This window comes from Cyprinus carpio, chromosome B21 (assembly GCF_018340385.1).
Source record: "Cyprinus carpio isolate SPL01 chromosome B21, ASM1834038v1, whole genome shotgun sequence".
Taxonomy (NCBI): domain Eukaryota; kingdom Metazoa; phylum Chordata; class Actinopteri; order Cypriniformes; family Cyprinidae; genus Cyprinus; species Cyprinus carpio.
Window position 1 is genome coordinate 15617132 of NC_056617.1, and position 17651 is coordinate 15634782.

At 36.3% G+C, this 17651-nt stretch overlaps 1 protein-coding gene across 1 annotated transcript in view; it reads left to right on the forward strand.

Moving 5' to 3' along the window:
* LOC109073002 (clathrin interactor 1-like) overlaps window positions 1–17651 on the forward strand; it is a 29677-nt gene that overhangs the window by 5452 nt on the left and 6574 nt on the right. Inside the window, exons 2-8 of the mRNA XM_019089190.2 lie at window positions 9220–9324; window positions 9963–10059; window positions 13049–13157; window positions 13927–14097; window positions 15825–16005; window positions 16110–16344; window positions 17560–17641. Coding sequence (XP_018944735.1) covers window positions 9220–9324; window positions 9963–10059; window positions 13049–13157; window positions 13927–14097; window positions 15825–16005; window positions 16110–16344; window positions 17560–17641 — 980 coding nt within the window. The remainder of the gene's footprint in view (window positions 1–9219; window positions 9325–9962; window positions 10060–13048; window positions 13158–13926; window positions 14098–15824; window positions 16006–16109; window positions 16345–17559; window positions 17642–17651) is intronic.

The following is a 17651-nucleotide window of genomic DNA, read 5'->3' on the forward strand; positions in this document are numbered from 1 at the left end:
TATGATAACTGCATTTTTACATGATTCAATATTTTAATAGAAAATATCTGATCTCTCCAACTTTGTAATTTTTGTCTTTCGTAATATTGTGTTGACACCTGCGGTGTCTCAAGAAGGTAGGGCTAGTAGTACACTAGTAAACTGGCAGCAAGCTTGTGGTTTGGCACACGCAACAGTGGAAACTATTCTACTCAATAAAAAAAAGGACTTTGTCCAAACCCTATTTTGAAGTTATTTGCTCTGTTGGATTTCAACAAGATTGGTTACAGAAGTGATCTTACACTTATTTAATGTGTCAGCAACAGTGCTTCCAAAGCATAAAGGTGGGGATTCAATATTTGGATTCATTTCTTATTTGCAGTTGCCCAGTATATTTTATCCTCATGTATGGTTTTGTTGTTTCTAGTTAAAATATATAAAATAAAAATCCAAACATACTAATCAATAACAAAATATGATGTTGTAATAACTTGGTGTATAAGGTAGATGTCAGGCCATAAGGCTAAATCTTTTTATTTATTGCTTGCGTTTGGAATCAGAATGCAAATGTCTACTTTTAAATGCGTTCTGAATACTAAAATACTTTTGTCATTGATGTGTGTATCACTGGAATGTGTTTATCACTGCTGAATGATGCGCATAATCAATAGCAGCTGGACAGTTCCACTGAATTATAAATAAAAATAACCAACATACTCTACACCATTATAAAAATTATAAAACTAAATAAACTAAATCATTTTAAGACATTTTTTTTTTATTCTCATTTCATCGCAGTTCCAATAACAATATTTCATCTCATCTCGATGCTGATCTGCATGAGTTGCACAAACAGTATTTGGTTAAATAACAGTGCAAAACTGTATTGTGATTTGAGTTGGAATGTCTCAGAGGTCAAAGTCTGCTGCTTTGAAAGCATTTAAGAATAATTTCTAACTGGTCAAGTTCTTAAGATAAAGTCTTAACATGGTGGCTTAGTTTATGCGACTCTCCCCCCTTTTTTTCACAAAAATTTTAATAGTATTATATTTATTATTTTTTACATAAAAAAGGTCTAAGATCTAAAAAGGGTAATATTTTATGTATTTGAGGTCTGAGATGTGGGAGAAGGTGAAGGGAGAGAGGGCAAACATTTTGAATTTTAAGTCAGGATTGCCGTCTAATCATCCAATATTGTCTAAAATAGCCTGCATAGCACTTCATCTTTTATAACTTTTGACCAAATATATTCAGTCTTGATTTTTGTAAAATTTTGTGTGGAGCATGCCACCGATCCATGCAATGTTCTCACCTTTTTTCCCCCTTACCTGTTTGCATGTCTGTATTTGCTACATACAACTTAGGTATGATTATGATTATTTTAAGAAGTTATTTGTATTAATTAAAATTGGTATAGTTTTATTAATAAATATTTTTTTTGGCTTTCTATGTATTTCTAAAAATGTGATGCATTGAGTATCATGGTGATGTGTGTGTGTGTTTGTGTGTGTGTGTGTGTGTGTGTGTGTGTGTTTTGCCATTTGTATTCAAATCTGTTACCCTTTGAGCTGTAATCAAATTCTGTCATAAAGGAAAGGTCAGCAGGTACTAAAAGAATCCTGTCTTTAAAGATGTCTTTTTGGCTAAAGTTGAAGGCAGCATCACGTGTCAAATATGCATTTATAGCAATCTCTGAATGCACTGCATGGAATAAAAAAAAAAAATTAAAGCAAACTTCATTCTGTATTGAGAACTGTCAATTTTAAAAAAGTTCTATTATATATTTAAAATGAAATATTTCATCTATACATTTGTTTGTTGTTGAGCCCAAAACCCAGTGGTAGCCCTAACTCAGAATCACCCATCTCCATAATTCACATCTCTTGGGACTTCTTTCCCTAGCAAACTTTCCCTTGTCCAGGTATCACTCCTTTCTTCTCTTAGCTGCTGCTTTCGTTCTCTCTCCATCATGCTTATTATAAACCGCCACCATCCTCATCTCCATCGTAAAGTTTTATCCAGACCTTTGCTTCCCTCTGAAGCTCTAGGTAGTCTTTTTAGTCTGAGGTGGCGGAGCAGGAAAGCTGAAACCACTCAGAGAGCTTTCATGTGAGGCGTCTTGAGTTTGTTGTGGGTTTTTCGCAGGCCATAGCTCCACAGTGAATGTGTAAGTACACACATTCATTCTAGCGAAGAACAGCGAAGGAGAGAATAAAAGAAGTGGAGAGTAAATCTCGGCAGGCCCATAGAACAAAGAGGCTGCAGATGCAAAGGATGGCAAGACGCCCCTACGCCTGTCTGTGCCCCCTTCTCTTTGTGAAAAGAAAGCCTGCCTCTTCTGCTTTTGTCTTTCCTGCATATTGAATATTCCAGTGGAATATGTGCAGCACAGTACACATCAGCGTGTGTGTCTGGAATGTATTTATTATGTGTGTGTGACTGCTCTACAGGCCGCATGCTTGCATAAACCGACATCATTCATTATTCAGTTGCCTGAGATTTTTTCTTGTAATCTTAGGCCAACTATGCAGCACTCTTTCTACGTGCTTGAATCACATAGATTGCCAGTCCCACTATCGTGAACTCTTGCTTGACACTGAAACCAAAACAATAGACTCAGCTCCGTGATACTGTGCAAGTTTGTGGACAAGCCAGTAAATTTACAACTTTTGTGCCTGATTGAAGATTTGAATGTAAAAGTTTGCCTCTAAAAGGTTGTTTAAGTCTCTTAAATTAAAAATAATAATAATAATGATAATAATAGAATATTAGAATTTATTAGAATTATTTCTGAAGGATCATGTAACACCAAAGACCATAGTAATGGCTATTGAAAATTCAGCCTTGCATTACGGGAATAAATTAATTTTTTTCACGCATTTCATCATTATAGAGAGTACCACAATGCATGGATGTGCATTTCTCTGTAGGTAACCAAGGCTCAGCGCATGTTTGTTCTACATCCGCAGCATCATGAGCATATGCTGTTTACGTGCAGAGGTACTCTCAATCATGGCAGAAGATGAGATTTGGAGGAAAAGAATTGTTGAATAAAGTCCTTATTTTTGTTTTCTTTGCACACAAAAAGTATTCTCGTAGTTGCGTAAAATTGCGGTTGAACCACTGATGTGACATGGACTGTTTTACCGATGTCTGTACTACGTTTCTGGGCCTGGGAACATTTCAGTTGCATTGCTGTCTATGGAGGGTCAGAGAGCTGTCGGATTTCATCAAAAATATCTTAAAGGGGACATATGATGCTGCTAAAAAGAACATTATTTTGTTTATTTGGTGTAATGAAATGTTTATGCGGTTTAAGGTTAAAAAAACACATTATTTTCCACAGACTGTACATTATTGTTTCTCCTCTATGCCCCACCTTCTGAAACACGTCGATTTTTAATAAGCCAATCGTTTTGAAAGCCGAGGTGTGCTGTGATTGGCCAGCTATCCAGCGCGTTGTGATTGGCCGAATGCCTCAAGTGTGTGACGGAAATGTTACGCCTCTTAACATATTGTGATGCCTTCTCCGGCCGGAGTGACGACACATAAACATAAAACCCATTATAAACGTGATATAAACATTATTTCTAGTCGTGTCTTCTTTTGGAAGGCAAAAACAAAGTAGTTTCGCTTTCTCAACGAAACAGCATCACACACCACAGCCTTGAGTGAGCAGAAGCCAGAGGCCTCTTTAACTTTTATAAAGAATATCTCTGGATTTGAGACTTTAGTCTTTGCAACACTCCAAAGAGAAATGAAAATTTGAAATCGCATCATATGACCCCTTTAATTTGTGTTCCAAAGATGAATGAAGGTCTTACAGGTTTGGAACGACATTAGGGTGAGTAATTAATTACAGAATTTTCAGTTTTGGGTGAACTATCCCTTTAAAAGATCTTATTCATAAAATATGAGCAGAGTAAGTAAATTGTGCATAACGTTTGGATGTTAATTGTATAATTTGAATGTGACAATTTACCTGCTAATGGATTTATGATCAGTTTACACATTGATTCTGCTTGCTCAACATACAGATGCATGATGTAATGAATCTGTTAGATGAATGTCAGTGTGACTTTTTATGGAATAGTGCTGGTTAAGCAGCTTAACATCCTTCCTTGCCAGCTGCCACACAATTAGTTCCATCTTTCAGTCATCAAGACCATATGTGCAGCATTGGCCTCCATCTGAATTGCCTGAATTACTTGAGGAATTTTGAGGTTTTGTTTTTGAAAGTGTTTACAGATTGAATTTGCTCTGCCATTAAGTAAAACTGATCCATTGGAAAGACCACGCCACCCCTGAAGCCTGAAAGTGACGCAGATGAATGGGATCAATGTCTTTGTTGCCAGTTTTTGCTAAGTCAATGATTTGGTTCAGATGTGATTTTGGCTCTCTGACTCTTCTTCTTCAGAGATCAAATGATTGCAAATCAGCTGCATTGTCTTACCAGACCACCTGCTTCTACGTTCCAGTGAGATGCATGTTGCCCACCTGCCAGCATTCCTGTTTTTACTGCACATCATCCAGCACCACTAGACTTTCTGTAATAACTTCCAGAAGTTCATTTTCACCCTCCCACCCTCTTTGCCCTTTGGGATTGTGAGAGTGAGGCGGAAAAAGCCATATTTTCACATTAGTAATGATTATGGAAAGTGTTTGCAGCTGTTTTGAGAGTTAGCATGATAAACATCCGCCGAGCACCACCTCTGCAGTGTTGTTGTGCGTGTGGTTCTGGTCATTTTCAGATGATGTGGCATTGATCTATGATTTACAGGCTTTGCCTGTGTTGATTGTCTAATAGTAGGATGCACAGTTTAGTCTGCTCTAAAGGCCATGCCAACAAAAGCCATTGTCAGGCCATTGTTGAACATCTGTTAGCCTGGTTTTTGCATGGTGTTCCACTTCGTTGGCATTAGTCAGACGCCTCGTGTGCAGCTTTTTGACCAGTTGAGCTTGAAAGTAATGAAAGCAAGCAAACTGAGAATGGCAATGCTTTTGCCATTTGCAATTTTTTTGGACTTACTTGAAGGAGCTGTATTATGAATCGAAAATGGTAAGCAAGCACTACTTTGGTTACGTTTTGTAAAACCACAATCCTAGATCTACTGGTTTCCCTTTTGAAATGATGAAGACTACTGCCACCTGCTGGTATGGAGAGTTATTTCCTCTCATGCAGAGGCTAGAATATATGTGCTAGTTAGCTGATGACTGATGGTCTTTGCATTGTGTTCAAGTGCAACGTTTCGGCTCAGATGTAGGCGTCATGGTAGTTCTTTGATATTGCTTTGGTGTGTCTGGACCTTAATAGTGGAGCTAATACTCGTATAGTGCTGACTATAGGCTGTACATATAATATAAGGTTTGTCTTAAGTTGTGTTGAATATTGATCACACAAGATGCTATGAAAACCGTTTTGATCTGTCACCCAAAAAAGTCCTCATGAGATTCCTAACTCATGGTTTCATTTTATTGTGGAGCACAGAAGTGGATATTTAAACAGAATGTCTACACAGCTATTTTTCCTTCTAGTTATGGAATGAATTACCTGTGTTTATTAGGAATGCTTACCTACCTTTTTACTGAAGCTTTTAATTTGTGACTATTACTATGGTTTTATTTTTGATATTATTTTTGATATTGTAATTGTGGTTGACTTGTTATTTTGTTTGTACATGTTGTAGCGCTTTGAGTATTAAGAAAGCGATAAACAATATCATATCAAGATTGTGTTAAAATGTGTTGTTAATGGTGATGAGCGCTTGACACATTTACTCTATGGATCAATCTAACAGGAAAAATAAATGTGACGGTAGGCAGTCTGTGCATGTTACTAGCAAGAATAGTGTGCGGCCAGCCTAACATGGAAAAGACACCTTTTATCACATGTCACGGCGTCGTGGGACAGTGTTATGACTCACGACCTTGTTTTCATAAGCATTAAATTCAATATGGCATCAAACCTGATTAAGGTCTTTGAGTGGCACAGTTTTGTCTACCACACAAAATGAACGTTTCAAAGATATGAGGACAGTCATTTCCAGAGCTGTTCTGAGGCTCACAAAACTAACATCAAAAATAAACAGTGAGATCTTCCAGACAAACCACCAAAACAAAAGTGTGTTTGCAGTAGACTTTAACATTGTCCGTCATTTTGATGGACAGGGCCGTAAATATTCTATCATAATCTATTAATAACCATCATTTTAATTGATATATTAATTATAACAACATATTTAATTGCTTGTATTTTTGTTCACATTTTCATTTTTAACAATGAACCTACAGAGCGAACACAAATAAAAACAAGAAAATAACGTCACTTTTCATGTTCAACACCCTGCAGTGACAGCGGAGGCCACTAAAAACAACAAAATATGCTAGGGCTGGGTAAAACAAATTGATTTCTCGATTTGAATAGATTCTAATTTTTATGAACCAATATCGATTCTTGATTCTGGACCATACATATAGTGCGCCTAGGGCTGGACGATATGGCCAAAATTTATATCACGATATATTTCTTAATTTCGGTCGATACGATATAATTCCAATATCGATATGAACACTATAAAAAGCCTCGTAAAAACTGCCAAGAACGCCCACAACAGATGTCAGTGTATATACATTTATGAAAAATGAATTTGCCAAGTCTGACACCTCATTTAAAAACCATTTAATATTTTTTGAAAAAAAAAAAACATTATTTTTTGTATTTAGCCTTCATACAAACAATAAATGTGAAATCACTGTCAAAAAAATCATTTCAGTCTCACCTAATTAAAAGTAATATCTTTAACTTCAAACTGTAGGCTAATATATACTACCAGTCAAAAGCTTTTGAACAGTAAGATTTTTAATGTTTTTAAAGAATTCTCTTCTGCTCACCAAGCTTGCATTTATTTGATCCAAAATACAGCAAGAAAAGTAACATTTTGAAATATTTTTACTATTTAAAATAACTGTTTTATATTTGGAAATATTTAAAAAATGTATTTTATTCCTGTGATTTCAAAGCTATATTTTTAGCATCATTACTCTGATTACATGATCCTTCAGAAATCATTCTTATATTCTGATTTGCTGCTCAAAAATAATTTGATGAAATCAGCTGAGTAGGTTTCTTGATGAATAGAAAGTTTAGAAGAACATTTATTTGAAATAGAAATATTTTTAACATAATAAATGTCTTTATCATCACTTTTGATCAATTTAAAGCATCTCTGCTAAATAAAACATTCTATAATTTCTTTCCAAAAGAAAGAAAGAAAGAAAGAAATGATGCTGACTCAAAGCTTTTGAATGGAATAGTGTAATCAAATCAAATTTAATCAAAATGTAATGTTACAAAAGCTTTGTTTCAGATAAATGCTGATCTTTGGATCTTTCTATTCATCAAAGAATCCTGAAAAAAAGTACTGAACTCTCTTAAATATTGATAATCAGCAAATCAGCGTAATAGAATGATTTCTGAAGATCATGTCAAGACTGGAGTAATGATGCTGGAAATTCAGCTTTGATCACAGGAATAAACTACATTTTAAAATAAAACAGTTATTTTAAATAGTAAAAAATTTCAAAATTTAACTGTTTTTGCAGTACTTTGGATATAGATTGAAACAAATGTGCTTTAGTCAGTATAAAGAGTATGAAGAGTGCTCTTGAGTTGCTGCAGGAAAAAAAAAGCATGTTGCTGGAGCCGGGCTTAAATCCAAACTGATTGTCTGCCAGCAGGAGGCGCTGTGAGAGAGTGGTAGACCCAGCGGTTTCTCCAGTAACGGCTATAATCAAAGGAGCTGCGCCTATGAACGCTTCTTTATCAGATAAAATTAAAATGCAATCGAAACTTTTCTGAAAACAGTCGGTTCCCTTCAGAGATACATTCATATAAAACACCCGCGACATGTTTTGATTTTGAAACGTACAGTGCTCATATTTATTCACCGAAGTCAAACGCCACAAATAAATCAATGTATGGGAAACACTGGTATATCGAAATATCGGAAATGTGTTTAAAAACCATATCACCGTTATTGAAAATGTTTTTATCGCGATACATATCGATATTGAATTATTGTCCAGCCCTAAGTGCGCCTCCTATCCAATAAATCGCAATAGACTATACTTTGTGTATTGTTATTTTTGGAATGAAACAAAGTCTCAGATTTCAAATTCTGTCCATTTTAGTAGGAAATTCAAGCAATAAATTCCGTTTTGGCGCTCTTTAATGTGGCGTGATAGATTGCTGTAGACACCTCAGATCATTCGAAGCGGCAGCGCACGTGAACTGACAGTCACTTTCACTTTACTAGTGGGTACTCGCCTGTGCGTAATCAAATGCATAGCATAAGACTTGTGACAGTTTTATTTTTGTTCTGGAGGCTGATGATCCCATGCTCTGCTGCTACACTGGAGCGCACTCACCACCAACTGGACAGGGGTGGGAATTACAGTTAAAAATTACAATAGATCACCCTCAGTGTAATCTGTCAAAGTGACGGACGACCTTCAGATTTTTCCGTGGTTGCTAAAAAAAAATTCTGTAAATGACGGAAAATTTTCGGTTAATCCTCTGGTTTAACCTAAAGAAACTGTGGTAGAAATGCTACTCTTTTTTTACTAACATGTACTTCTCAAAGCTACTCTGTGGAGTTTAATTGTGATCAAATGAGTTGTTTACATTCATTAAAAGTTTAACAAACACGTGGAAACCATTTCCTTTCCCATTAATGTTAAATGAATATTGTGATAAATATTGATGTTGTATAATTTGGGGGAAATATATATTTTGATAATATTTTTGGCCAAATTGGACAGGCCTTTTGTTGAATGGAAATAGTAGCTAAGCTATTCTGTTAAATATCTCAATTTCATTTGTAGAGAAGATATTTTGGCCTCATAATTCCACCATTTAGAATTGTAATACTACTGATTTTTTCCAGAGAATGACAGGTTAATCTATGACAATCTCAACAAATTGGTTTAGTCACATGGATGCTCGGTAGATTTAACACTAAACAGAGCTGTCTGTACAGTTTTTCATCTGAACACATTTAAACCTTTGGCAGCATGTTTTCTTCTATTAGTCCAAAATACACACCAGTTGACCAAAGCTGACCGGCTCGAGAGAGTTTTTTTCTTTTCAACACCTCCATGTGTAACAATAAATGGACTTGTGTGTCTGTGTGTGGTTGCCTGGTGTTTATTTGTGGTTCTTTGTTTTTCTCTGTTTCCCAGCACCAATGTTGTGATGAACTACTCAGAGATAGAGTCCAAGGTTCGAGAAGCCACCAATGACGACCCCTGGGGCCCATCGGGTCAGCTCATGGGCGAGATTGCCAAGTAAGTGCTCAGCCTGCTGGGTGGTAAGAGGACTACGTGCTCCCTTTCAGTCTTCAGGCATTCACTGACTCTATGCTCAACTACCGCAGAACATTTGTGCAGTGCAATTACTTCAGAATTATCTCATCATTGATAGCTGATGATTTCAGTTGCTTTGCATAATGCCTTAGACTTGAGATCATCTGAAAGTTTAGTCATTACATCCTCATGTCGTTTTTTAGAGATGTTTTTTGTTTTTGTTTTGTGTCTTGTGCTAAATTGCTGTAAAAAATCAGGGTAAGGCAGTATTTTAATATGCTAAACCCTGATAGAAACCCCGTGTTAGTACTATCAACACATATAACCAATAATATCATTAAAAAAAAAAGACTATAAATTGTGGGAAAATATACAAATATCTTTAAAGCTGTATAGTTTGTCAGTGGTATTAATTCCTGTTTTTTTTTGACAGGTTGCAAAACATGACATATTATAAAACTGGTTACAAAACTTTATTGGAAGTAGTTTTTGTGTTCTGATTGTTAATACATTCCTAAAGAGTTATACCTTATCAATTAGCATAATACAAGGTTTAAAAACGTAATATCTGTTTAGTATAAAGCCATTGTACATAATGTGACTAATCTACCTTACTGCAGATCCACATTTATGTACGAGCAGTTCCCTGAAGTTATGAACATGCTTTGGACTAGAATGCTGAAAGACAACAAGAAGAATTGGAGAAGAGTTTACAAGGTACAGTGCACTGCTCATCTTGCATCATATTTTCACCTTCAAATGAGACAATTGCTAAAATTAAGTGTATGCTTCATTTACACAATGTTAAGTCAAAGTCCAGATATTGGCCAATTAGTTGGTCATGCCTACATACAGCAGGTAAAATAAGTATTGAACACGTCACCATTTTTCTAAAGATGCTGTTGACATGAAATTTTCACCAGATGTTGATAACAGCCCAAGTAAGTTCAGAAATTAAAAATAATAAATAAATAAATGAATAAATAAGATCCCTAAAGTTGCAAAGACTAAAGTTTCAAATTCAAAGAGATATTCTTTATAAAAGTTAAGACTTGTCCATGCCCCCACATCTGCGTCACTGTGTGGGAAGATTTGCATAACACCGCCCAAATGTTCACACAAAGAAAGGAGGAGTAACTTTAATTCTCGCTGTAGTATTGTTGCAGCCGCCGCCGCCATGCCGTGGAGACGCTGTGTGTTTTGTTGTGAAAGCGAAACTACTTTGTTTGGGCTTCTAAAAGAGGGCACAACTAGAAAACAGTGGTTAAGTTGTATTTACAACACTGTTCCAGAACAGTTCAAACCAAATATTTGTGTGTGTGCAATAGGGCTGGGCGATATATCTAACGATATGATCATGCGCATCTAGTCAGTAAATCTGGTTCCTTGATTACCGCTAAATCGCCATCACCTGCTTTCAAATGGAGCGGCATTTAATAGACAGAGCCGTAGAACCCTGACAAGCTACGCAATATCGCGTTCATTATCCCAGATGAATCGCCTTCGATAATCAACGCGATATTGCGTACCTTGTCAGTGATCTACGGCTCTGTCTATTAAATGCCGCTCCATTTGAAAGCAGGTGATGGCGATTTAGCGGTAATCACGGAACCAGATTTACTGACGTAACATTTCCATCTCACGCTTGAGGTATTAAGCCAATCACAACGCTCTGGATAGCTGGTGAATCAGAGAACACCTAGCTTTTCAGAACAATGAGCGGGACATAGAGGAGCAACAATAATGTACAGTATGTGGAAAATTATGTGTTTTTTGAACCTTAAAGGTGCTGTATGTAAGATTTTGATTCTACTTAAGCATAAAAATACCATAATATGTTTGCAGATATTTAAGAATCATGCTAAGTTAACATATTTGTTTTTCTGGAAAACAATGCTACAGTCAGTTATTCTCCTTTGAAAATGTGTGTTCCGGGCCGAAATGTCGGTCTGGCCCACTGCCAGTTTACCCAATTGTATTTCAGCACCACGGGTTGCCAGTTGGCAGAAAACACAGCGTATTTCATTTCATTCATTGTCAAGTGCGCTCGTTCCTGTTTGTGTCATCAACCTGGCAACCTGCGTGTGCATCAAGTCTGAGGAGGAGGGGCCCGGTGAAAAAACCCTCTCCAATATTTTGAATTTGGACTGCAATACCTAGTTCAACTACTCTGTGTCAGTCCTACATACAGCACCTTTAAACTGCATAAACACATTCCATTACTTCAAATACACAAAATAATGTTCTTTTTAGCAACATCATATGACCCCTTTACATGCTTATTAAAATGAGGATTTCAAAATCCGGACATTTCAGAGACAGGAGAAGAGATATTCTGATGATTACTGTGGACAGAGATTTCAAATTTTCCTTTCTCTTTGGAGTGTTACAAGCTCTTGGTGAATAAAGAAGATCTGTGAAGTTGCAAAGACTAAAGTCTCAAATCCAAAGAGATATTCTTTATAAAAGTTGAGACTTGTCCACACCCCCCTGAAACGGCTCGTTCTAACACCCCCCCACATATCAACGTCAGTATGTGTGATGATTTGCATAACACCGCCCAGACGTTCACGCAAAGAAAGAAGGCGTACCTTTTATTCTCGTTGTAGTATTGTTGTTGCCGCCGCGTCGTGTAGACGCTGTGTGTTTCACTGTGAAAGCGAAACAACTTTGTTTGGCCTTCCAAAAGAGGACGATATCCGCTTCGTCATGCCTGGGGCTGATCTGTGCTGGTCGCTGAGGAAACACATCAACTTTGCACTGTGGATTGCCGAATCGGCTTTCACCATGGACGAAGCGGCGTCCAGCCCAGTGTCGTCACATGTGGTAGAATCCGCCTGCCGCACCGTTCTCAAAACACCCGCCTCTTTTCATTCTATGCGGCTCACTCTAGGCCTCCAGCCTCTGCTCACTCAAGCCAGCCTCGGCTCACTCTAGGCCTCCAGCCTCTGCTCACTCTAGGCCGCGGTGTGTGACGTTGTTTCGTTGAGAAATCAAAACTACTTTGTTTTTGCCTTCAAAAGAAAACACGACTAGATATCATGTTTATATCACCTTTATATTGGGTTTTATGTTTATATGTGTCGTCACTCCGGCCGGACAAGGCATCACAATATGTTAAGAGGCGTAACATTTCCATCTCACGCTTGTGGCATTCAGCCAATCACAACACGCTGGATAGCTGGCCAATCACAGCACACCTCGCTTTTCAGAGAGATGAGCCTTGTAAAAATTGACGCGTTTCAGAAGGCGGGGCATAGAGGAGATACAATAATGTACTGTATGTGGAAAACAATGTGTTTTTTTTTGTTTTTGTTTTTTTTACCTTAAACCGCATAAACATTTCATTACACCAAATACACAAAATAATGTTCTTTTTAGCAGCATCATATGACCCCTTTAAACATGGTCTGTATGTAGGTGCGCTAAACACTGACCGGAAACTCCAACTGTAATACATAGAGAATAATTTTGACTTGTTGCCTTCAGTGTAGGGAACAAATTTACGGAACAGCTCTAATCAAAAATCAGTCGTGGAAAGAAGGGAATCCAGGGGGAATTTTCCTTACTATGCAAAAAAACTTAAGAGTGCCTAAAACAAATCCCTGTGGGAAGTTTACGTATTTACCTAGAATCCTGAATTAAACTCTTGTAGTTGTGTTTGTTTTGGAAATATCACTGATAATGCCATCTTTCATGTGTGCAGGCCTTATTACTATTAGCATACCTCATCAGAAACGGGTCTGAGCGGGTGGTCACCAGCACCAGAGAACATATCTACGACCTGCGCTCTTTGGAAAATTATCATTTTGTAGGTAAGTTTATAGAGATGAAAAGGTTAAAAGCTTTTAATCTTTGTTCAAGCAGTGTGCAAAAATATACCTAAGTAACGCTTTCCCAGGTGTCAAGCGTACTGGACATAGCCTCATGCTCTTGGGTTACTCTCTGACAGGGGGACCCTTTGAAAGCTTATTTGTACAAGAGACATGTTAATATTTCATGATAGAGAAACAAGAATTTTTGTTTGTTAAAATTTGGAGATATAACAAAAAAAAAAAAAAATTAAATGAAAGTGCTAAATTCTTTCTGAAGGCACTATATTTTTAAGCTACATTTGTGTGATAAGTGAAGGATAGAGCAGGAACAAAAATGACAGAACTTCATAGTCAGTGCTAGAGGTGTTGGTGTCCGTTTCCTTTTTGTAGCTATTTAAAGCTCTGTGCCTTGTTCTAAATAAGTTTCAAAGAATCTGTGGGTTTTCAAAAGAGATTCTGTTTAAATTTTCATCATTTTACACACATTTTTAGTCATCTACTGAGACATGAACATTAGCTTTAGCACAATAGTAGCTTTGGTTTCATTTCGGTATTCAACTCAAAAGATATGCCTCACACCAATGTATTTCTGAATTTGTGTTCAATAAATATTTAATTATGAGACATCATTTACTACATCCTTGCAGTAAATCTCAATAGCAAAATTCTTGCATTACCAACAGAGAAAAGTTGACTACGGCATCATCTTATCTGATAAAAGGGCCAAACAGTTCCTTATGACTTAACATTCTCTTTTCTATTTTGCTAGATGAAAATGGTAAGGACCAGGGCATTAACGTACGGCAGAAGGTGAAAGAAATGGTAGAGTTTGTTCAGGATGATGACCGGTTACGTGAGGAGAGGAAGAAAGCCAAGAAGAATAAAGACAAATACATTGGAGTATCTTCTGACAGCATGGGAGGCTTCAAACAGAGTAACTGTAAGTGATCAAATGTAGCAAACTTGAGTGTTTCTAAATTTGAAAGTGGATGATTTCTATAACCACTAGTGCCACTAAATGGAATTGTGACTGTATATCAGACATTTTCCAAACAGGTTTGACAGACATTTTGCTGCTTGCTGTTGGTTGGACAAAACAGATTGTTGTGCCCCAAACCTCGTGAAAACCTACAAAAACGTGATAAATGTTATTTGCGGCATTCCTGGAATATGGGCAAAAAGACATGTCTGCCAAACTGGTTATGCCTGCATCATTCATGACTTAACAGTCTGACAACTTCTTACACCAGTATTATATACTTATATACAAAATAATCTGCTCTAAATTAATATACATAAACTAATATTTCCCAAACAAACAATTTTGAGACAGTAAAGCATGTTATGTAGAAATTGGATGTTAACCAATAAAGATTGAGAGAGAGAGATTGTTGATGCTCTCAGGAGGAGTTCATATAATAGACTTTTTTTGTCAGGTGCTTTTTTATTATTTCCTAATTTTATTGTTATGTTGTGGTGATTGTTCCAGTGCGTTAATTTGTAATCAAATAAACCAAGAAATTCCCTTTTGTCACAGGTCATTTTGAGGAATTATTTTCATCTCTTGAAACTGTGATTGACCCCAAAAGTGAGCTGCTTTGTCTGTATACTGTAGACGTCCCACAGGGATTTGGTTTAGGCCCTCTGAAGTTTTTTCGCATAGTGAGGAAAATTCCCACTGGATTCCCTTCTTCCCATGACTGATCTTTTGATTAGAGCTGTTTTGATTTCAGGGCTATCACATTTTCAACTTTGCTCACTGCATCATTTGGTGATGTTTATGATCAGGTTAGAAGAAATAATCAGATCTTTGCTTTTTGTATTACATGTTTTCTCTTAGAGCTGTCTAATCAAGTCAAGATGCCACGTGCCTTGTCATGCCATTAGGGATGTTACTTGTGTGCAAAGTCTTAAGATTGTGCTTGGTTTCTGCTTTGATTTGCTGCTCAGATTTCTCCCTTTATTAGCTGTACTACACTTTCAAATTGCCAATTAATGATGGCATAATGATGGCAAATACTGCCGGGTCAGAAGAGGATTAAACGGCTTGATTTTATGTTATACTTTAAGTTTGTCGAGTTTTTAATCGGGTGTATTTTCAATGCTTTTCAAAGTTTGAAGTGCATTTGTGAGCACTTCATGTGGGCAAAAAATGTCTTAAATTCAGTTTTATCACATTTGAGGTAATTAAAAAATGTCTTAAATGTACTTAAATATCCTAAATAACTTCATGTGCTTTTATGTGCTTCATGTGCAGTTAATGCTTTGTCTTAAATTCTAACTTAAAATGACCCATTCACACCAAGAATGATAACTATAAAGATAACTTCATTAGCTCCCACACCTACACACAATAACTGTATTAGAAGCATTCTGCAGTTATGTCATTTTCTGCTTTAAGTGCGCAAACTTTTTGAAGCAGAATGGATTTTAATTGACTGTCAGTGTTTTTATCATTCATGAGCTGGAAAAATCATTTTGAAAGTGCCATTGTTATTATAGATTGACCTTGTTATTCTCATAGAGATAGAACAATTAATCAAACTTTATAGTTATGATTATAGTTATCTTCACTGGTGCAAACATGCCTTTCATGAACTTCAATCTGAAGCTTTAAATATCTGAAACAAATTTAGTACCTAACTAATTCTGTATCCACATTTTCAGCGGGAGAACAGTTTGACCCCGAATCTAAAAGCAAATGGGACGAGGACTGGGACAAAAACAAGAGCAGCTTCCTGTTCAGTGAAAAACTTGGGGAGATAAGTGACAAAATTGGAAGTACCATTGATGACACCATCAACAAATTCCGCAAGAAGGAGAGGGATGACTCGCCAGATCATATCAGGTACATGACTGAGTTTTCAGTTGCCATAGAATGAAAAGCTACGAAACTGAAGTAGCGGTAGCTACTGTATATTTTTTTTGTCTTACTGTTGCCTCTTCCTGCAGTGACAATGAGGAGGACAGAGTTTCACAGAACGGTCGTCCTGCAAAGTCAGAGTTTAAGGATGACGAGGAGACCATAACAAACAAGAGCGTCCAGATCACACAGACCACAGATGCAATCACCTCCACCACCACCTCTTCACGCAAACGCGGCGGAGTCCCATCTAAAACGGTCGACCTGGGTGCAGCCGCTCATTACACTGGCAGCAAAAGCAGTCCAGATGCTGACAACAACAAGGTCAAATATACTGCATTCATCCAAATTCATCCTGCTGTAAATGGTGCATTATCAAATGGATGGCTGCGGTGCAAAAATAGGCAGGATAATATTTGCCCGTTTGGAGATTGTAATTGAAAAATAACTGCAGTAATGTCAGTTCCACTATCTAATTGACATAAATAAATAAATACATAAATAAATATATAAAATGTTTAAATATTGTGAAATAGGAATTAATTTAATTTTAATCATTTTAAGCATGTATGTATCATTGGCCATCAATTTAATAATGTAATATGTTGTGTAACAAATAATAATAACTGTGATAATGATGATAGAAGAAGGAGAAGAAAAAGAATTTTAAATATTGTGAAAAAGCATTCATTTAATTTCAGTAATTTTAAGCATGAATTATTTCCCATCATTCAAATCATTTATAATATATTGGTATTATATTTTAGTTATATACTTTATAAATATTCTTTTGCATTTATCATAATAATAATAATAATAATAGTAATAACAATAATAAAATCTATAAATCAAGCAATTTAAATCTCTTTTTAAATCGAAAAAATGATGACGTCTTTGCACTAGTTATAGCTTCAACATATTTTTCAAAAACAACAACAATAATAATAATAATAACAAACAATAAACGACAATAATAATGTTTAAATATTGTGAAATGTGACCCTGAAGCACAAAACCAGTCATAAGTCGCAAAGGTATATTTGTAGCAATAGCCAAAAATACATTGAATGGGTCAAAATTATCGATTTTCTTTTATGCCAAAAATCATTAGGATATTAAGTAAATAATATTTTGTAAATTTCCTACTGTAAATATATCAAGGACAAGTACATTTGGACAACTTTAAAAATATTCAATATTTAGATTTATTTTTTGCACCCTCAGATTCCAGATTTTCAGATAGTTGTATCTCAGCCAAATATTATCCTATCAAAACAAACCATACTTCAGTGAAGAGCTTATTTATTCAAATTTTGGATAATGTATAAATCTCAATTTCAAAAAATAGACTTTTATGAAATGTGTTAAGACAAAATCTAAGACTACTGCAATTAAAAAAAAGAGTCTGCAAATTCTAAACAAAAACACCAGAGTGCACCTCTACGGTCCTCTCTGTGAAGTGATTAGGGTTGCAAAAGGAAGCCTGTGCTGCCTTCATGTGGTAGAAGTGAAATGTGACATTCTTCATTCTCTTTTCAGACATCAGTGAGTCAGTCATCCAGCACAGGGCTTGCAGATCTGTTGATGGTGGACTCTGGTTCTGGTCAACCAGTGTCTTCAGGTAAGACCCC